The sequence below is a fragment of the Echiichthys vipera genome (assembly GCF_963691815.1).
Source record: "Echiichthys vipera genome assembly, chromosome: 1".
NCBI lineage: Eukaryota > Metazoa > Chordata > Actinopteri > Perciformes > Trachinidae > Echiichthys > Echiichthys vipera.
In genome coordinates, this window is record NC_139826.1 from 38324862 (window position 1) to 38347725 (window position 22864).

Here is a 22864-nt window from a genome sequence, read left to right on the forward strand (position 1 = left end):
TCATTTACAGAACCACAGAGTGAATTGTTATGAACAAGCTAAGAAGAACAAAAGCTTCCTCTATGAAACTGCAACGCCTCATCAAAAATATCTTAGAACTCGGCGAATTCTTGTAGACATTCATACAACCCCCTCCTGATGTTCGTCTTTTTTTGCACCGCAATCAAAAGGAACCGACAAGCAGCATTGATAAGACATTTATCTTTAATCTAATAAACGCCTCATTCAATTTCTGTTTTGTGAAATTGGCTTATTGAAAGGTTAGGCCGATTTCAGGGGGGTGCTGACCGTGTAAGTGCATCTCCTCCGATTCGAGACCGGCCGAAGGACCTTTGTTGGACATCGCCCCTTATTTCCTGTTGTCTCTTTACTCTGAAGAATAACCCACAAAATCACCTTTTTTTATAGCAGTAAAGGTACCCTGTAGGTCTGCCACTGATGTTTATTTTTATATTCAGTCATTCAATCGATTAATCGAGAAAAACAGGAACTCTCCGTATCTGAGAGGCTGAAAACGACGATTAATCGATTATCCTCCGGGGTGATTCTTTTTCTGTCCATCGACTAGAAGAGGAAGAGGAAGAGGAAGAAGAAGAAGAAGAAGAAGAATTCCTTTATTTGTTCCACAATGGGGGAATTCAATACATGCAACAAATGGAGAGATGTTAGAGCGAGGGGGCTGCCAGTGACCGGCATCACGAGCAGTTGGGGATTCGGTGCATTGCTCAACAGCACCTCTCCAGCCACCAGTCCACGCTCCATTATTGGTCCTTACAGGGACTCGACCAGCGACCCTCCGGTTCCCAGCCAAATCACCTATGGACTGCCGCCCCAGAAATCGTTAAAGCTCTGGTACCCAATTTATCTCTCTTTTTTTCTTGTACTTGAAGAAAAGCATTGTGGGTGATGATGTTATTTAGACGAAGATAATAAAAAGGCTTATTCGTGGCACTGGAGAGCTACAGGATAATAGAGCCCAGCCTCTGTAAAAGGCTCTCCAAAAAAAAGATTTCTAAAGCTGCTCGACGTCTGACACACACAAAGAAGACATGGACTGAAAAAAAATCCATTCGTATTACAAAGAAACTGTATGGAGAGTGCCACTCAGCATACTGGAGTGTTTGTAGTTTCCTTTTTCTGTCTCCATTTAAAACGTCAGCAGATTCATTAGAAAGTTGGGGATGAAAAGGTTACTTTGAAAGACATCTCAGTATGGCTTTTGCTGTTCTGTCAGGGCAGAAGTCGCCAACGATTTTTTTGTGTGGAAAGTCACTGAAAAAAAAAACTGCTACTGGATTCCAGTGGAGTATGTAGAGTAGTATGTTTGTAGGTCTTTCCACCACCTGGTTCCAGTAAAGGGCCATTTTAATTCTGCAGAATACAAAGATATAAGAGACAACAGTGTCCTTCCAGCTGTTTGTCTCATTCCCGTTTCATCAGGCATCCGTGTACAAAGCACAAAGAAATGGTTTCCCTAGTTAGTCCCTTGAGGATTTAACTGTAAAAGCGTGCTTGGGCATGGTATGAATGGACAGTGTGAGTGCTCAATTATGAAACCAGCCCCCAGTGGCCACTCTGAGAACTGCAATTTTTGGCACTTCCTTATTGGATCAACCAGGAAGTCGCTGTGGAGGGGCTTGGGTTAGTCTTAGTTCTTCCAGGACACAAACACCGGTCCCCATGGTAACGTTCTGTGTTTTGGGACCAATACACCGACCTGATCCTCATCCCGAGTTTAAACCCTCCTTTTTCATCCTTCACTCAACTACATTTATCACTTTTTGTGCCCCCATTATGCCATAATTATGTTTTTCAAGTGCCAAACCAGTAAAACCACTCCAGAAAGATCCAAAATCCTATCTGCCGTAAGACTGACATTGGCAAAAGCCTGTAGCTTAACACACAATTCCTGCAGCCTTCAGCAGATCTTCACAAACTCGCCCTCAGAGCTTTGATGCTGTTTCATTAGCAATGAGGAGTCTAACTTTCTCAGCTGCAGCGCTAAACTAAAAACAGACTGTTTCCTCCTACCTGCCAATAATTTATTAATAGAATCTGTTCTCAGTCGCTCTTGCTACATCTTGTATTCTTGTCCATGAGGAGTCTGAGGGCGCACTCACACTGTCCTTCTGGCCGGGGCCAAAACCGTTTTTTCAGCTAAAGCCTAGTACCTTTAAGCAGTGTGAGTGCACCCGTCCACGGCCCGCTTGAAAGAGGTGGGCTTCAGCGGAGCCGTTTGCACATGTACGAGCACGAGCGTGCGCACGTGTACGAGCACGAGCACGAGCATGAGCACAAGCCCTACGGCAGTAGCGTTATGTCCGCCTGTTCGGACATGTAAATAGAAGGACGGACCATGCGCGGACATTTAACAAGGACAACAATGGCGGTGAAAGGTTCACGTTGGTGTGATTGTGGAGGTGGAGTGTTTACTGCAGATTTGGTCGATGAAAAGATTCAAAAACAGTCGACAAGACGCACAAAAACTCTGAGGTCTGTGGAAAGATTTGTAAACAAAGCGACACACACGTCATCAATGCGTGTGACATGTTACGGCGTGATGGCGTATGGACAGCAAGAAGCATTCGCCGAGGCCCAGGTAGTGTGAGTACAAACGGGGCTGGGACGCGGGGGGAGAGGGAGGGGGGACAAGTACCCTAAAGCCCGGGTCGTGGTGCGGAAGGACAGTGTGACTACGCCTTGAAAGAGGCGTGGATTCCTCGCGCCCCGAAAGGTGCGGTGAAAACACTGAGCACCCTGGCTTCATTTACCTCTGTCATGAAACAGGAGCTGGTCCATTTTTCTTTGAGAACACAATAAATCCGTGTAACCACCAAAGGGCCTGTTACTCTCATGAGGACAACCAGGCCCCCGGCAGTACATTCGATCAAAACAATGGAATTAATTACTTATCTGCAATTTTCACACTTCAATGCAAAGTCATCCCGCGGGCCGGATTACACCCCTTTGGCAGGCTTTTTCTAGCCCAGGGCCGTATGTTTGACGTCCCCGCCCCAGACCTTCCTCAATAAATCGTAACTATAACTCCCAGCTGCTTTTCACCTGCAGCACCGCTTACAATGCTGAGAGCTTCTGACTCAAACAACTGTCTGAATCATCTGCAGCATTTCTTATGACAAAGTTTGTCCTACATGAAGTCGGCCTGTGCCTCCTCCTCCTGCTAGTTGATATTCTATCACTGAGCTTAGTTGATATTCAAAAGACAGACAATGTTTGAGTTTAGCTTTACTCCCCTGGCAAGACTTTCTCCCTGTCTGGATTTTTGGACCTTATAAAAGGGGGGTTTAAAACCTTTGTGAGATATTTTATAGCCTGAGAGTCGCGTTGGCCTGTCCTCAGAGGGTTTGCCCCTCTCTCTGTTGAACTCTCTGTTTAGTCTTTGTGTTTATCTCCTCTCTGTATTGTCTGCCTCTCTCTCTCTCTCTCTCCCTCTCCATCAGAGTCAGAGATATGACTATGACTCACCCAGAGGGTCCGCAAACGTCACCCTCCCCCCGGCACCCTCTTCCCTCTCCAGGCTATTAAATGCAAAAGGGGAAAAAAAAGAAAATGGAGAATTTTTCCCCCCAGTTTGGTTCTGAGCTCCATTTTTAAGTCGTTGCCGCAGAGCTGTCAAACAGGGTTCAGGCTGCTTCCCAAAAACCGCTGCTGCAGCAGCTCCGTAGAAAACTTCAGAGTGATTTAGCGGTGCAGTGGACGGGCTCCCCCCTGTAATGCATCACCACGGTTTATTCATTTGAAATATTTTTGACTTCAGCTGAACACCTGCAGAGATGCACGGGGCCGGCATGAAATAAAAAAATGAACCCTCTGTCATTCTTCCCTTAAAGTAAATTCCTTCACATTCCTGGTGGCTGTCATTTATTCTCTGGTGATTACACATGGACACATTATTACAGAATGCTTGAAGGATGAATCCTAATACAAGAGAAATTCATATGGAGCCGACAACGTTTCCCAAAATACTTTCAAAGACAGACGTGTGTACCTGTGTGAGTCACTGTTTTCAGATCCATTTACACTGAATAATCTCTCATCACTGTCTCTCACCTTTTTATAACTTTTCCTTTCAGTCTCATTCAATGTTCTTCTTTATATTCAACACAGAATGAAACTTACTACGGGTAGGGAATGAGTCCTGACCCCAAGTGAAGGAGTTCAAGTACTTCGGGATCTTGTTCACGAGTGAGGGGACGATGGAGCGTGAGTTTGGCCGGAGAATCGGAGCAGCAGGGGCAGAGCTGCAGTCGCTCTACCGCACCGTTGTGACGAAAAGAGAGCTGAGGAAGACAAAGCTCTGGATCTACTGGTCAATCTTGGTTCCTACCCTCACCTGTGGTCATGAAAGCTGGGTCAGGACCCAAAGAACCAGGTCCAGGTCCAAGCGTGTGAAATGTGTTTCCTCAGGAGGGGGTCTGGAGTCTCCCTTAGAGAGAGGGGCAGAAGTTCAGCATCCGTGAGGAACTCGGAGTAGAGCCGCTGCTCCTTTGCGTTGAAAGGAGCCAGTTGAGGTGGTTCAGGATCATCTGGTAAGGATGAACCCTGGGCGCCTCCCTAGGGAGGTGTTCCAGGCACGTCCAGCTGGGAGGAGGCCTCGGGGAAGACCCAGGACCAGGTGGAGAGATTAGATCTCCACACTGGCCTGGGAACGCCTCAGGATCCCCCAGTTAGAGCTGGTTAATGTGGCCCGGGAAAGGGAAGTTTGGGGTCCCCTGCTAAAGCTGCTGCCCCTGAGACCCGACCCCGGATAAGCGGATGAAGATGAGATGAGAGACAGAATGAATTTCACTCCACACATAATATCATGTACAGTAATTCTAGTTTACAGATAATACTCAGAAATCATGTTGCTTCTAAATTTAATTTATTCAGTTTTATTTCTGCCTTTTGGGTTTGAAGTTTATAGCAGAAAACTGGGAGACACTTAAACACTTAAGGTGCAAAAATTATGTATAGAGTTTCATTTTTGTGCTGGAGCAAGGCAGGTGAAGGTACTTGTTTCCATTTCATGTCATGGAAAATCCCTCTCCCACCACTGAGGAGAGACAGCTGCCATATAAAGCCAGCTGGCATGTTTCTGTTTCTGCCATTCTGGCTTTACCTCGACGTGGCCCACTTATATGGAGAGCTAATTGCCATTTAGAAATACTCATGCAGCACCTTTTTCTGAACATGCCTGTTCAGAGCGGGACGATTGCTTTGCCTCTGGCGTCGCTGCTCGCCACTTAGTCGAAGAAACACTCGTCCAGACATCTTCAAGTTCAAGGTCAGGTTCAAGTTCATATATATTTATATAGCACAGTTAAAAGATAACCCTGTAAGACTCCCAGCTCTTGTGGTGAGAAGGGTCCAGCTGCAGAGCTCCAGACTCAGGCCGCCTCAGACATTTTGAGGGGCTGTTGCTCAAACCTACAAAAGGGGAATTTACCAGGGGTGACTTTTCCAAAACGCTATAAATCCATTTGAATAGTTTTCAGGAAAATTACATTTTTTAACCCAGACCCACACATTTGGTTAATATTCAATTTATCTTGTCAAAATGTTTTTTATGGCTCAGTCTGAACGTGTTGAACGGACGGACGAAACAAAGAACTCTCCTGCTTCAGAGCGCCGCCATGTTGGATCGCATGGAGCGCTCACTGAATTCTGATTGGTCGAGAGTTTTCATCAGTTTATAGTAATTTTTTCACTTTTTTGTGGTGTTTTCATCTGTTTTTAATCGTTTTTTCATCTGTTTTTAGTTGTTTTTCTAATGTTTTCATCTGTTTTTAGTTGTTTTTCTAATGTTTACATCTGTTTTTAGTCGTTTTTGTCAGTTTTTGTGGTGTTTTTCATTTGTTTTTAGTCGTTTTTTTCAATTTCACTGAGTCTGAACATGTTGAACGGACGGACAAGACAAAAAACTCTCCCGCTTCAGAGCGCCGCCATGTTGGATCGCATAGAACGCTCACTGAACTCTGATTGGTCGAGAGGACGTATCGCATTTGGGCTGAAAATAGGTTTGGCGCTGGTCGCGGTTTGGAAAGGAACTGCATCTTGAGACCATTTTAAACAGGGAAATAAAGAGATTTGGCAGAAACACTGATGAAGCAGTGAAAAGGTTCTGTATAAATTTGGCTTTTATCTCGTTTTGTAATAGAACTCCTCATATATCAAAAACTAAAGCGTTTATTTTGTCCTCCAGCGGGGCGGCTCAACGCGCTTTAGCCCGGCCTTATGAACATCCCTGAACCTCGGTCACTCGTTAAACAGACCTAATGAATTGGTTCCTGAATTGTCCCTCTTCCCCCCTAGACAGATGTAAAATGATGTCTCTTTAATTATGAAATACCCTGCAAGAGTTATTTGTTTTTTTTTAATGTTTTCCATTTAGATAAATCTTCCAAATGTCAGGCTCTGTTGTTGCTCTACCTTCTGTAGACTTCAGCTTGTGGTGTTATTAATTTCCCACAGGAACAAATAAATTCACCGCAGCAAATTGATTAATTTGTGGTGATTTGATTGCACTTAAGGGAGGCTGAACCTGAAAATGTCAGTGTCGGAAATCATCTCTATTAAACATTAAACTTTGATCTGGGTTTCTATTAAAATGCTTATTATTCAAAGTTTTCTCACAGCGTTTGCTTTGTTGCCATTCAAGAGCTGAAATGGGACAATTGTTGCATTTGTCTCTTGGTTCGTTTGTGTGCAACGTTCAACTGCTATCGAAAATAAACAAATGCCATGTGGGAGTAAACTGTTCTCTTAGGTCGGATCCACATGAACAAGGGGATTTTTATAACCAAACTTTTATGGCCCCTGGTTAAAAAAAGAAGTCCACATCACCGTGTGATAAAATATATCTCTGTCTACATGAAACCGCAAAGTCCGCCTCAAACAATCACCACGCACGTGCCAAAGCAGTAGGTGGAGATAGCACTCCTAACAGGAGTGCCATTTCAGCCAATCACAAGGCTGGAAACATTCATACTGGAAAAACAACGGTGAACCGAGGCCGCGCAGATTCCTTCGTGTGGACTGAAGAAGTTGAGTTACTTCTCACTGTCACTCATGAATTTAAAATCAGTCAAATTTAGGATAATGTGGAGTGGGAGTCGTGTCAGTCACAGAAAAATACAGGTCTCCATGGATACAACTTACCGTTTACCGTTGCACAGTGTGACGTCAATCAATGTCAACAAGAAATTGCGGTTTTCCTGTCCACACGCGACTGCTGAAACGGGACTTTCCAATAAGTTCACTATATGGCGAAACTGTGCAGAGAAACACACGGTTTCAAATATACCCACGTTCGTAATGACGGCACCTTAATGGTCAGAAATCTAACCGTAAAAGAATCCGCCTCAGGCCAGACACACAGGCCTGGTTCATAAACGCCCAAACAAACTGGCCTTTGGGGGGAAATGCTTCCAGTTTCAGAACAACTGCTCAAAACAAACCAGCTGTGAACAAAATATCACGCCAGACTTTAAATCAAAATCCAACTGAAGTGTTCTTCTACAGCTGTACACATCAGCTTAACATGATCAATACCAATCACGCAAACTTTAAGGCTGTACTGAAAGCTTTTGAGCCGACTGTCAGTTCTGTCCTCTGGGTTTTTGAGTCTTGAGAGATGAAGGGATGGATCTTTTCACTTCCCACAAAACATAAAGACTCACACAGTGTTTGCCCTTGAGCAAGGCCCTTCCTCCTTTATCTCTACCTCTCTCTCTCTCTCTCTCTCTCTCTCTCTCTCTCTGTACGGTTCCTCCTCTAACTAAATATGCAGTTTTCCCCAAAACGTGACTTCTAATTATTAACAAATTATACAACATGCTCTCTCTTGTAACTCCTTCGCCACACGCCTGCAGCTTACTGAGTCAAGCTTCTCAGTTTTAGGGTGGTATCAGCAACCTAAAATATACAGCTTTGTAATCTCACCCCGACTAAACACATCCCGACACAGGTTGGCACCATCAGGGAGCAGCAGGGTCCACCACAGCCTCTGGAAACACCCACACAAAAGCTAATGTTAGCTGAAGTCTGTCTCCTGAATCCAAAAACTCACCTAAAAAAACATAAATGTTGCCAGCCTGTATCGCCCTGCTCTGCAGCTCTGTGCTTTTTAGCCTCTTTGAGTTTGGATAAACCCGCTGCACACAACCTTAAAGCCTCTAACGGCAGACAGACTTAGCGGCTAAAGAGCTACTATTTACCTCAGTAGGTATCCAAAGACATGCCTCTGATGGTGTTGTCTGCTGCCTGTTTGCTGACGCATCACCATAAGCTGTGCAAACATTACCACATTTATTTAAGTCTGATTATACGTCTCTCTTATTGTCAACAACAGTGAATGAATCTACCAGCAAGTGTTGTGTATCACAGCCTGTTAACGCTTCTTCCTCTGTGTGGTTAAAAACACATCAATGAGTCACACTGTCACACTGTTCCTACATCACCGTGAACACACACTGTATTTATTTGGACTCATTATCACCAGGAAACAATGGGCTTGGGACAGAGTAGGCTATTATTCATGTACGCAGATGACACCCAAATATAAACCCACTAAACACTGGACGTGGGATACACGTGCAGGTCATGTCTATGTTGGGTTTGTCGGTCCATGACCAAATCTGGACATCTATTCAACGTCCAAACTAGCTCCACTCATTGGACGTCCAACCATGACCCAACTTGGACGTCATATTGACGTTCATCACTTGACCTTTGAACTGTTCATTTGGACGTCTATGACAGGTGCAGGAAATGTACATGATCTGTTTCTTTTGTTATTTTACATTTTCCTGTTTTTCTTTAACTTGTTTATTTTGAATAATCAAGTTATTTATTTATGCATGAATGTATTTTTGCATTTATCTGTTTTGTTTCTATTGTTTGTTTGAAACTAATTTCATGGAAACCTATCCGCCTTACTGTGACAGAACTCTCAAATACAAATACTACCGAGACAGCAAATGCAGGTCAGGAGCAACAAGCTAATGTTAGCGCCTGTGCTAGCAGGAAACAGCCTGTTGCTATAGCTGCTGTTGCTGATCCCCGCCCTTGTGTCATGATCGTTCACCGCCCTTGCCTCGTCTGAATGCTGGAGGGGGTGGACTGAGGGGCTTTAGGGGCAAAGAGAAAGAGAGAAGAATTGACTTAACAGCTAAAAAGGTACAGCTCCCCGACCTCCGTGACAGATGCCTACCTTCAAGAAAGTTTCCCAAAAATTAACATTTCTTTTTAAAAGCGGCTTCTGCAGACATTAATGGTGCACTCACACTGTCCTTCTGTACCGCGCCAAAACCGGTTTTTCAGCTAAAGCCTAGAACCTTTAAGCAGTGTGAGTGCACCCGTTCCGCGCATAACTGCGGACAGCGGGCCGTCCACTGCCCGCTTGAAAGAGGTGGGCTTTTGTAGAGCGTGTTTGCACATGTACGAGCACGAGCGTGTGCACGTGTACGAGCACGAGCACGAGCCCTAAGGCGGTAGCGGTATGTCCGCCTGTTAGGACATAGAAAATAGAACGACGGACCATGCGCGGACATTTAACAACAACAACAATGGCGGTGAAAGGTTCACGTTGGTGTGATGCGGAGGTGGAGTGTTTACTGCAGAATTGGTCGATGAAAATATTCAAAAACAGTCGACAAGACGCACAAAAACTCCGAGGTCTACGGAAAGATTTGGAAACAAAGCCACCCACGCGATCAATGCGTGTGACGTGTTACGGCGTGATGACGTATGGACAGCAAGAAGCATTTGCCCAGGCAGTGTGAGTACAAACGGGGCTGGGGCGCGGGGGGAGAGGGAGCGGGGACAAGGACCCTAAAGCCCGGGGCGCGGTGCGGAAGGAAAGTGTGAGTGCGCCCTAAATCTAACACAGCTACAGTTTTGCTGTACTCGTATGCAAACAGCGTGTTCCCAGGCAAAAAACTAAGAGGGTCAACATCACCTTCAGCACGCTATTATGGCGAACAAGTATAACGCTGACGGATTCCACTCCTGTTCAGCATAAATACATAGATTCATCACATAATGCTTCGAGGAATGCTTTACATTTCTTTCCTAGTAGCGGCTGATGAAGCTCTCTTCTGTGAATAGAGTACGAGGGTCATTGATTTGATTTGGTCTCTTATCCCGTCCGCGAGACCTTCATTATCGCCTCGCAAGCCCCTAATTCAATCGGCGGTGACGTGTGAATTCTCATTATTCCCGCCGACCTAAAGCGCCGAACGCTCTTTAGGTTGAATAAACAGCTGTGAGCACGCCCGTAGTCAACGCCCCCCCCCCTCTGGAGGAAGGAGTTGTTGATGTTTACGCGGCAGCCAGTGTCACAACAGTGGGGAGATGATCCCGTATATCTACTCTCCCCGATCTGTTGCTAAGTACGCCCGCAGGCTGTGGCATCATGGGATTATAACCCCCCCGCCCGCCTTGATTGGTGTCACGCGGGGTGTTGTGATGTGTGATGTAAGGGGTCCTCTCCTTGTAAAGCGGATATAAAAGGCATGTGAGTGTCACAGAGGGCGGCGTTGTGTTCGGGTGCAGGAGAACTGTAACCGCGCTGCAGGCTGCTCCATCTGCCTACATGTCAGCCATCAGCGCCAGACGGCTAAATTAAGAGCATCAGGCTGATTGAATAAAAGCTCTCTCTCTCTCTTTCTCTCTCTCTCTCTCGACTCATTTCAGGATAAATGGGAATTGATCGATGGTCACTCAAAAGTCGAGTCTGTCTCTTTGAAGAGCTCTCTTCTCTTCTCCAATCCTCTCTTTTCAATCTTCTCTTTTCATTTCATCCTTTTGGGTTTTCTATTTTTCTCCTCTTCTCTTTCATTGCTTCCTTTCTTTCCTCTTCTCTTTCATTGCTTCCTTTCTTTCCTCTTCTCTTTCATTGCTTCCTTTCTTTCCTCTTCTCTTTCATTGCTTCCTTTCTTTCCTCTTCTCTTTCATTGCTTCCTCTCTTCTCCTGTCCTTTTGTTTCTTCCCTTTCTTCTTCAGTCTCATTCCTTCTTTTCTTTTTCCTCTCCTCTCGTCCTTTGTTTTTCTCTTCTTACGCCTAATTTTCTCTCTCGTCCTCTCCTTTTTCTTTCATCCTTTGTTTCAGTCTCACTTCCTCTTTTATACTTTTCTATTTTCCTCCTTTACCCTCGTTTTCATCCTTTCTTCCTCCCCTTTCCTCTCCTCTCTTCTTTCCTTTCCTCTTTTGTCTCCTCCCTTCTTTTCCTTCTCTCTCGTCCTCTCTTCTTTTTCTTTCATCCTTTGTTTCATAGTCTCACTTCCTCTCTTATAGTTTTCTATTTTCCTCCTTTACCCTTGTTTTCATCCTTTCTTCCTCCCCTTTCCTCTCTTCTTTCTCCCCTTTCCTCTCCTCTCTTCTTTCTCCTGTCCTTTTGTTTCTTTCCTTTCCTCTTTTGTCTCCTCCCTTCCATACATTTCCTCTCCTCTTTCTTAACCCCTCATGCCTTCTTTTCTTTTTCCTCTCCTCCTCCTATCTTCGTCTCTCCTCTCCTGTTCCCTCTCGTCCCTTCCTTCTTCCTCTTCTCTTTCTTCTTCTACCCCTTATTTGTCCTCTCTTCTTTTCCTCTCCTCACTTACTCTTTTATATATTTTTGTCTTTTATTTCTTTACCCTTGTTTCCATCCTTACTCCCCCCTTTCTCTCTCCTCATCTTCTCTTTCTCCTCACCTCCCCTCTATCCCTGTTCTCTCCTTTCTTTCCTCTGTTCTTTCCTCTCCTCCAACCTAGTTTCCTTTCCTGTTTGTCTTCTCCTCTATCCTTTTTTCTCCTTTCCTTTTCTCTCGTCCTCATCACCCCGTTCTCTCCATCATTGAACTCTCCTCTTTCTTCCATCCCTTCTTCTCCCGTCTCATCTTTCCTTTCCTTCCTCATTTCCTCACATCTCTATCTCCTCTCTTCTCTTCCTCTTTTTCCTCTCGCTTCTCCCCATTCCTCTCCTCTTTCTTCTTGTCATCTCATCTTGTCTTTCTTTTCCTCCTCTGTTCTTTCCTTCCATCTTCTGTCTTTTCCTCTCATCTTCTCTCCCTTCTTCTTTTTCTTGTCCTCTTCTCACTTACTCTTAAATATGTTTCTCTTTTCCTTCTTTACCCTCGTTTCTATCCTTTCGCCCCCCTTTCCTCTCCTCTTTTTTTCCCCTCTCATCTTCTCTTTCTCCTCCTTTCCTCTCTTTTCTTGTCCTCACCTCCCCTCTATCCCTGTTTCCTCTCCTTTCTTTCCTCCGTTCTTCCCTTTCTTTTCTTTCCTCTCCTCCAACCTAGTTTCCTTTCCTGTTTGTCTTCTCCTCTCCTCTCCTTTCCTCTCGTCCTCATCACCCCATCCTCTCCATCATTGAACTCTCCTCTTTCTTCCATCCCTTCTTCTCCCATCTCGTCTTTCCTTTCCTTCCTCATTTCCTCACATCTCTATCTCCTCTCTCTTCCTCTTTGTCTTCTCGCTTCTCCCCATTCCTCTCCTCTTTCTTCTTGTCATCCATCTATCTCTCCTCTTTCTTCTCTCCCTTCTTCTACCGTCTCGTCTTTCCTTTCCTTCCTCATTTCCTCACATCTCTATCTCTTCCCTCTTCCTCTTCCTCTTCTCGCTTCTCCCCATTCCTCTCCTCTTTCTTCTTGTCATCCTTCTATCTCTCCTCTCTTGAAGAGACCGTTTCCTCATCTTGTCTTTCTTTTCCTCCTCTGTCTCTTCCTCTCATCTTCTCTCCCTTCTTCTTTTTCTTGTCCTCTTCTCACTTACTCTTAAATGTTTCTCTTTTCCTTCTTTACCCTCATTTCTATCCTTTCACCCCCTTTTCCTCTCCTCTTTTGTTCCCTCTCATCTTCTCTTTCTCTTCTTTTTCTTGTCCTCACCTCCCCTCTATCCCTGTTTCCTCTCCTTTCTTTCCTCCGTTCTTCTTTCTTTACTTTCCTCTCCTCCAACCTAGTTTCCTTTCCTGTTCGTCCTCTCCTCTCATCCTCATCACCCCATCCTCTCCATCCTTGTACTCTCCTCTTTCTTCCATCCCTTCTTCTCCCGTCTCGTCTTTCCTTCCTTCCTCATTTCCTCACATCTCTATCTCCTCTCTCTTCCTCTTTTTCTTCTCACTTCTCCCCATTCCTCTCCTCTTTCTTCTTGTCATCCTTCTATCTCTCCTCTCTTGAAGTGACCGTACCCTCATCTCGTCTCTTTCCTTCCATCTTCAGTCTTTTTCTCTTTTCCTTTCATCTTCTCTTCCTCTTCATCCCACTCTCTCGTAGCCCTCCTCTCTTTCATTAGTCATTTAATCTCTCCATTCCTACTTATACTCGTCTCTTTTCCTTCTGTCCTCCTCTCCTCTTTCCTCCCATCTTGTCTTTTCTCTCTTCCTTTCCTCTCGTTCCCTCTCTCTCTCTTTCTTCGTGTCTTTCTCGTAGTGCCCACCTCTCCTGTCTTCATCCTGACCTCCTCCTTTCTTCATCTTTTTCCTTTCCTGTCCTCCTCTTCCCCCCTTTTTCCTCTTCTTTTCCTCTCATCTTCTGTCCCTTCCTCTTCATCCCACTCTCTCGTAGCCCTCCTCTCCTTCATTAATCATTTAATTCCTCCTTTCTTCATCTTTTTCCTTTCCTGTCCTCCTCTCTCCCTTCATCTTCATCCACTCTTTCTTGAAGTGCCCACCTCTCCGGTCCTCCTCTCCTCTCCCTGTGCATCTCCTTTGTCCTCCCATCTCTCTCTCTCTCTCTTTCTCTCTCTCTCTCTCCCTCCCACTCTCTTGTAATGCCCTCCTCTCCTGTCAAAATACCTTCCTCTCATCCTCCTCTCATCCCTTCTCGCTCTCTCTGGCCTTTTCCTTACTCTCTCAAATCCTCCTCTTCTTCTTCAAACATCCCTTCCCCTCTCCTCCTCCTCCTCTTCATGCATCTCCTACTCTTTCCTTTCATCTCTCTCTCTCTCTCTCTCTCTCTCTCTCTCCTCCTCCTCCTCTCTTCCAGCAGTGGAGAGTCAGTGAACAGCAGCGGCAGCAGCAGTGTCACTCAGCACGGCAACGACTCGCATGAAAGTGAGGACCTCCGTTTTTATTTTTCTTACCTCTTTTGTTTTGTTTTTTTTGCATCACCTCCTCCTCTAACTCCTTTTTCTTCTTCCCCCATTCACTCATTTATTTCTCCTCTACTTTTCAATCCTTTCTTTCCGCCACAGTGATGTCTTTCGGAGTGCAGCAGTATGAGGGTACCTTGCATTTCAAATAGGGTTTCTGTCCTTGCTCCAACTCCAGCGTGTAGCATATGCCTTTCTCATTTCCTCGCGTCTCTTTGGAAATAAGTAGGCCAGTCCTGTAGCTTAAGCACAGTAAGTCAAGCTCTGGGCTAAGATGTGCTTATGAATGGATATTTTTAAAAAGGTATGACTTCTTTTTTTAACTTAAATCATGCAAATCCTTATTTTAAGTGTTGCAGCAGGAAGTGAAGCAGTTCGTTCTGAGGTACCAAACGCTGAAAGACTGTTTCCAGCTGTCGTGCTGTGAGGATTATGAGATATGAGCGTGTATTTTAATTTTTTAGAGATTAGAAATCTGATATTTTGAAGATGGTGAGGACATTATCGGATGGTTTTCTTCTGTAACGAAAGACACAGCTTTTGATTTTCTTTCACTCGCTTCACTCCCCCTTTTTTCTCTCGTTCCTTTACTCATTTTCGTACTTTATCGGTATAAAGACAATCCGTCTGCAGTGAACGCACTGGAGATACAACAACGAAAATGGGGCTCATACTGTCGGTCATTTAACCAGGATGGACTTTTCGGATGTGTTCATGGCCACGACGTCGGCCACTTTACCACCAAACTCTTCTTTGGAGAATGTCAACCAGACCTCTTCCTCGTCGAGGTCTCCTCCTCTACTTCCTCACTCACAGGTGGCGTCCGTGTTCATCGTGCTGGTGGTCACAGTCATCATACTGGGGACTGTGGTGGGGAATGTGCTGGTCGTGGTGGCGGTTTTCACCAGCCGAGCCCTGAGGCCGCCTCAGAACCTCTTCCTGGTGTCTCTGGCTTCAGCGGACATACTGGTGGCGACGCTGGTCATCCCCTTCTCCTTGGCTAATGAGGTGAGGAGACTGACTCCATTTGCAGCTGATATCCACATGCGATCTTTATCCGAATATCTTATCTGAACACTTGTCTGGTGTTGGTTTAACCACATCTGATGACGGAGGCTGGAAGATTAACTCTCAGCTAGATGTGTGAGGCTGCACTGACCATTGTAAAGAAAAACAAACCTTTAGATTAACTAAATCTTTACTGGACAAACGAAACATTTGACTCGACAATGGTGCTGAATGAAAAGTTAAAGGGTCAATTTCACTGCATTAAATTTCATGGAAATCTATCCATCAGTCATAAAGTCAAAATCATATACACCTGGTGGTGGCGCTAAAGTGCTGCAAAATTGTTGGGATACATCCTCTGGGGTTCAAGAATGTCTGTACTAAATATCGTGGTTATCCATCCAAGAAAATGTCAGCCTCATGGTGGCGCTAGAGAAAAAGTCAAAGTCCCTCCAGTAGTTGTTGAGATATTTCAGTCTGGACCGAAGTGGTGGACCAAGTGATGGTGTTATCCCTCGGGCAAGCCTCTAGCACGCCAGATTTGGACGTTATCACTCCATTAAATGGCCGTAATCAGTGGGTTAGAAGGAGCTGCTTCACCTACCAGTAGGTTCAGAAGTTCGTTATCATCTATTGACATGGTAACGGTGCGAAGTGGTGGACCAAGTGATGGTGTTTTCCCTCGGGCAAGCTTCTAGCACGCCAGATTTGGACGTTATCACTCCATTAAATGGCCGTAATCAGTGGGTTAGAAGGAGCTGCTTCACCTACCAGTAGGTTCAGAAGTTCGTTATCATCTATTGACATGGTAATGGTCGCAATTAGCCTGGCCTGGATCCCTTTGAGTCTCTTTTTCACACTCTAGGAGTCCCGTTGTGGTCCCGTCGTTACTTGGTTAGGTTTAGGTTACAAAAACTATGTGGTTATGTTTAGGTAAAGATCGTGGTCTGGGTTATGTTTACGTTATGTAATAAAGCTTAAAAATGAAAAAGTCACAGATGACTTTTGGTGTCACATGGGGCAGGAGCTCTCCGTTGTGTGTTTGACCCCTCCACTCCCTGAGCCTTCCTCCTTGTGTGGAGTTTTAGGTCTTACGTCTACCGCTCTCTACACTACGTCATCTTTGTGCCGTGGTCAAGCAGTAGCGACAGATGGGTGTTGCATACAGGTCAAATAAAGGCCTGTCTAAATAGATATGTCTTTATCTGATGTTTAAAAGACGCCAACACCGCGGATCGTAAGGTTGCAGGCAGAGCGTTCCATAGTTTAGGTGCTACAGATTCAAAAGCTCGCAAAGAAGGAAATCTGGTGACGTAGTGTTGTGGAAATAGATTTCTTCAATAAAGATCAACAAACAGGATCAGCTTTTTCTTCGTGGTTTATTTTGCCAAAGCATTTTTCCTCTGCAGACAAAAATACGTTCATCCCTGCATCCTCACAAAGTTAGAGTCTAGTGGTCTAGTAGAAATGCCAAATCTCGCACCGTCTTTTAGGGAGAGGGACAGGACGCGAATAGCCTTGGTTGGGTGTCTCTAACACAGGGTACAGATGCACAAATATGCCATTATACCATCATGAGTTAGTTATTTGCATTATCCATTAAGAAGGTGAGACAGAGGAGACACTGAACTGTGTCTGACCTGACAAAACTATGATTATGAATCACAAATGTCCAAAATTCCCACAACAGTAGGTTTAGAAGTAACTACTACTAGAAGTTCTTCCAGGACATAAACACTGGTCTCCCGGGTGAAAGTCCTGTGTTTAGGGACCCAAACACCACCCCGACCCTCCTTACCACGTGGAACTCTTATACTACGTCACCTGGTTTCCTTCTTGGCTCAGGATGTAATTTCTACGGTACAACATTTGTGGAAAACACACAAATTACAGTGCTTTACTTGTCGTAGTTATATGTACAAACAGTGGATGAGGACAGGTGGTTACAGAGTCTGTCTTTGGGGTAGAGTTTATTCCATTTTTTCACGTGGTCTCTGATTGTAAAGGTCCATTTTTCATGTGGTCTCTGATTGTAAAGGTCCATTTTTCATGTGATTGTAAAGGTCCATTTTTTTGTCCAAAATGTATTCTATTGTTGATCGCCGTGTCCTTGTCACCTGCTTCTTGGCCGCCACACGCACAATATGTTAAAAAGATCAATGGCATTCAATATATTTCAAGATTTCAAAGGTTCTTTGAAATCAAAAAAGGTCCTTCAGGGTTTTCTCAACTCCTTCCTAAAAGCACACCAATATTGGACGTGCTAAGAGTGTGTGTGTGTGTGTGTGTAGTTTGTTGATACATATTCACTGTTGCGTTAATTCTGTAGAGCTAATGAGGCTGAACATCTTCTATTTGACTGGAAGGGAACACATGGTCGATGGCGTTTGGAGAAATGTTCAAATTTTGCTTTGAATACATTAAATGAATTTGGATAAATCGTTAGGCAGCGATGGGACGCTCTACTCCTTTGCGGTAAAGAGAATATCTTGACTTTTTAGCCTTTTCTGAATAATTCTAGATCCATTAATTCTACTTTTTCCTTCCTCGTGTTGATGTACAGCCAGCGTTTCCTCTCTTTCTCCCTCTCTGATGTCAGTTCACTGACTTCTTCCTGCTTTGAATACTTGAAATCTACCTGCAGCTTCTCCTGTGTTTCATTAAACATCAGAAACAGTCTCACATCGGTAAATGATTCCTGTCTGCTGGAGACTGTTTCCTTCTCTGGTGCTTTGGATTCTGTAGGATTATATTTTATTGACACACGTTTTTGTTCACAAAAGCTGTTCACTCATCGTCTTACTTCGGTTTTACAGCTTGTGTCATAATCTGACAACTGAGGAAAAGACAGAGACATTTTCACTGCAGTAAGATTCAGACCGGTGCAGCTACTGTACATTCCCCCTGCTGCTGGCCATGATACATCTCCATCTGCAGAATGAAGTACTTCAAATTAATTAACTTTAGGGCTGCAGCTAATAATTACTTTTTACTATGGTAGACGACAGATCTGTTTGTCATGCTGGTGAAACAGCTGTTGGGATGTCAACGTTGCTCTGGCTCAAATATCTCAAGCTGTCCTCATCCACCGTTTGCACATTTCACACTTATATATCCCGACACCCCTTGTATGGATTGCTACTACGGTTCGTACAGATGTTCAAAGTCCCCAGAGGATTAAATACATCTGATTTTGTGGGTTCACTCTTCCACCTCTAGCACCACCATGATGTGGACATTTGCGGGTTTTCAGTCTCAACTATGGAAAAGTTTTGGTGTTCCTCTGACTTCATCTACTAATCCAATACGTTGGTTTAAGACTAAATAACTGCAAAACTAATGTCATTTAGTGCAAAATGTAGTCCTAATGAGCTCATATTAGCATGATAACATGCTAAACTAAGATGCTAACTGTAGTAAACATTTTACCTGAGCCTGATCATACCTGACAATAGCATGCCTGTAGTTGTTTTTTATGCCTCCACACCGGCATCCATCTGTCCGTCCAACCGTCCCGATCTTTTAAATGCAAAATCTTCTTCAAATTTGGCACAAAAGTCCACTTGAACTCGAGGAAGAACTGATTAGATTTGGAGGTCAAAGGTCAATATCACTGTGACAACACATACTTGTCCATAACTCAAGACTTCCGATGTTAATTATGACAACATTTTGCACAAACCTGATAAGTTAAGCATTCACGTTTCACCGGAAAATACACTTCATACCTTTAATTAGATTCTTTCTAAGTTTCCACTTCATATATTATTTGAGTCTGGACAGTTTGGATGTAAACTGTGCCTTTACTGTTTGGCGGAGGTTCTAGTTTTAATTCTTGTTTCTTTATTACTCCAGAAAATGTCAAAAGCCTCCATCACAAGTTCTCAGAGTTCAAGCCAAGGTGACATCTTCGTATTGCTTCTTTGGAGTCATTCAACAGTCGAAAACTCTAAATATATTAAATATACGTATAGAGCTGGACAGATAAACTAATATATTGGCTGATATTATCTCATTGCAGAGAGATTATTTTTGCAGTAGCCAATATGTCGATGAGTAACAAGACATGTCTGAGAAACAAAACTAAAGAAACCAAAACGTAGCATGTAGGAAAACCAGATCATGTGAGCGAAGTTCAAGCGGGAGGATTTTTTCACCATATCGAGGAACGGTGGATATTTTTCCAACAGGTTGGCAAGGAGTTCTTTGCACTGGCAACCTGGAAGTAAGACGGGCGCCTTAGATCGGATACAGACCAGCTTTTGGTGTTTTTTCGAGCACGCAGTGAGAGATTTGAGTGGAGCGATATTGAGCTGAGCATCCAGAAGCCACTTTGAGTGAAACAGCTCTGTGGGAGAGGAGCAGGAATTCTCAATGTTTACCTTTGCTCGCGTACTCTGATGCAAACGATAGAAAATCTTTTAACATAAAAAACAACAACATCAGAATCAAGCAGCCAAACAGAAACAAAAACAAAACAGATCTAAGGTAAAAATAAAGCTGCGAGTGTATGACAAGTTCACTTAAACATAGAGATGCACCGTTCCAGTTTTCCGATCCAATCCGATAACGATACCTGGGCTCCGATACTACTGTTGAATGTGTGAAGGCATCCAGCTTGACATTAACATTTAGCCTTGTTAGAAAAGGTAAATTAACACAGATATAAATATACTTAATATTCATTATCAAGTAACAAAGTGTACATTAGCAGCAAAAACAAATGAATAACTCTTCTTCCATGTAAAGTGCACTGCAAACCAATAGTTTATCTAAGTATCGTATCGGTGCAGCTCTACTTAAAAAGCTTTATTGTTTTGTGAGTGGATGTAGAATTTGGCGAGCAGTACAAATACTGTAGATTAATAAGGAAAATTAGATTTCTGCTTTGTCACTACAATCATAGCCACCAAATATAAAATCTGAATGAATGTTATCGCCTATGAAAATGATCATCTTGTACATTTACAACAAGATGTGCTTCACATCATGATAGTCGCCTGTAGATAAAGTCCATAAGAGCTCAATAGTTCTTTAATAATCCACTTTAACAGATCTTTGTCACAAACTATTGCTGGTGTAAAAAAAGGTAACGTATGATACTTAGGGCGCACTCACACTGTCCTTCCGCACCGGGCCAAAACCGTTTTTTCGGGTAAAGCCTAGTGCGTTTGACCAGTGTGAGTGCAACCGCTCCACGCATAACTGCTGCCAGCTGGCCGTCCATGTCCCGTCTGAGAGAGGTGGGCTTTTGTAAAGCGCGTTTGCACGTGTACGAGCACGAGGTCTACGACGGTTCTGACGTAATTTATGTGCGTCTGTTCGAACATAGAAAAAAGAAGGAGGGACCATGCGCGGACATTTAACAACAACAATGGCGGCGAAAGGTTCACGTTGGTGTGATGCGGAGGTGGAGTGTTTACTGCAGATTTGGTCGATGAAAATATTAAAAAGCAGTCGACAAGACGCACAAAAACTCTGAGGTCTACGGAAAGATTTGTAAACAAAGCGACGCATCGCGTTGACGTCATCAATGCGTGACATGTTACGGCGTGATGACGTATAGGCAGCAAGAAGCATTCTCCGAGGCCCAGGTAGTGTGAGTACAAACGGGCCTGGAGGGGGGGGGGGGGGGGGGGTACAAGTACCCTAAAGCCCGGGACGCGGTGCGGAGGGACAGTGTGAGTGCGCCCTTATTTGACTTAATGATATTAAAGAGATTTTTTTCAGAAGGTGAAACCAGAGAATGCTTTATGAACGTAAACAGATTCATTTTTGCTGATTGTTTTGTTATTTAATTAATTGATGAATTGTTTGATTGGTTGCCCGCGGAGTTCTCAAAGACAACAGTTTCATCTCAGCCTTCTGCTGAACTTCTGCAGATCCTCATTTCATAACTAACAAAAAAAACTATCAACCGAGAGTTCAACTCCCCCGAAAAGCTAATGCAACATCATCCAAATGTTTCACTGCTGCTGAAAGAGAGTCTAATATTTTCTTTACTGCATCACCTTTCTCGGAAACGGACTTCATTTCGGATGCAGAGCACACACTGTGAAGGAATGTGATGGATATTTCACAGCTTCCTGCAGCCGTGAAAAGATTGTCAGCTTAAATAGTTTTCGAGAGGGCTGAAATGAAACCATGGGGGCAAAGTCACTGCGAGGTTTTCATACAAACGAAACATAGATTCAGCCGACACGGCACTAATGAAATCCTGGATTGTTATGTTGAGGTGAAATGATATTTTAGGCTCCCCACTCAGACAGACTTCCCTCTGCAGGTCATTACTGGTGCTCAAATCATCAGCATATTTTAATTGGTTTCTCCTTTTTTCCAGGTCATGGGCTACTGGTACTTTGGTTCCACCTGGTGCTCCTTCTACCTAGCTCTGGATGTGCTCTTTTGCACGTCCTCCATCGTCCACCTCTGCGCCATCAGCCTCGACCGCTACTGGTCGGTCACCAAAGCCGTTAGCTACAACCGCAAGCGGACGCCAAAACGGATTAAAGCGATGATCAGCATCGTGTGGCTCATATCTATCGTCATCTCCTCCCCGCCGCTCCTCATGACGCAGAAGGAGGAGGATTTGGAGGCGGAGGAGGAGGAGGGCGACATAAAGAGGCAGGAGTGTCTTCTCAACAATCAGACGTGGTACATCCTTTCCTCCTGCCTCGTGTCCTTCTTCGCCCCGGGGGTCATCATGATACTCGTGTATTGTAAGATCTACCGCGTTGCCAAGCAGCGAGCCTCCACTGTGTTTGTGGCGAAGAACGTGCTGGAGCGGCAGCCATCGCAGTCCGAGACCTGCTTTGTGGCCACCCCCAGGACTTGCCCAAGAAGGGGAGCAGGCTGCGGTGCATCTCAGTATGAGCTGGACAGCCCGCGGCCTGTCAACCGCCACAGCTCGTCCAACATAGACAGCAACAGCAGCAGCCACAGGAGAGGAGAGCTGGACGACATTGACTTGGAGGAGAGGAGCTGCGAAGCCGATATTAAAACGTCCTCCTCGTTTTCCATGGCTCTCCGCTTCCCCAGGAGAGCCGGCGGAAGTGTGAAAACAGAGGAGAGGAAGGACGCAGAAGGACCATCAAACAGGTTGAGGCCTCCTCCTCATCCTCCGACCTGCGCCTCCATATCGTGGGCATCATCCGAGAACTGCTCCCACCACTTCCTCCTCCCGTCTCCGCTGCCTATCCGCAGCAGGCAGATGTCTCTGTCCAAAAACAAAGTGGCACAGATGAGGGAGAAGCGCTTCACCTTTGTTCTGGCGGTGGTGATGGGGGTTTTTGTCCTCTGCTGGTTCCCATTCTTCTTCACTTACAGTCTCCACGCTGTGTGCAGAGAGAAGTGTACGATCCCTGACACACTCTTCAACCTGTTTTTCTGGATCGGTTACTGCAACAGCTGCCTGAACCCCATCATATACACCATCTTTAACCGAGACTTCAGGAGGGCCTTCAAGAAGATTTTATTCCAGACTCACAAACGAGCATAAGATGTGAATGTACACGTGTGTGTATACAGAAAAAGACACTAACACAAGTGTGTGTGCACACAGTTTTAATCCTATTCCCCACTGTGCTGTCATATCGACATTAAAGGGCTTGCCATACAGCCTGCGTATTGTTTTATTATTCAACTACTCATTAATTCATTAAATAATCACTTTCTATTCTAGTGTAAACGAGCCAGAGGAAGATGATTATGACACATGAATACTGCAAGTGCACGTGTTTCCTTGATGCAATAACAATTTGACATTACAACACAGGGCTTTGCT

The 22864-nt window shown here is 44.6% G+C and overlaps 1 protein-coding gene across 1 annotated transcript; it reads left to right on the forward strand.

Annotated features, from left to right (window-relative positions):
• Window positions 1-14766: 14766 nt before the first annotated feature.
• Window positions 14767-22579, forward strand: LOC310952186 (alpha-2Db adrenergic receptor-like; the record flags this gene model as incomplete). The annotated part of the gene is made up of 2 exons (XM_083920710.1): window positions 14767-15081; window positions 21422-22579. 2 exons carry the CDS (start codon window positions 14767-14769, stop codon window positions 22577-22579), a joined length of 1473 nt encoding a protein of 490 aa, XP_083776836.1.
• Between the last annotated feature and the right edge of the window lie 285 nt (window positions 22580-22864).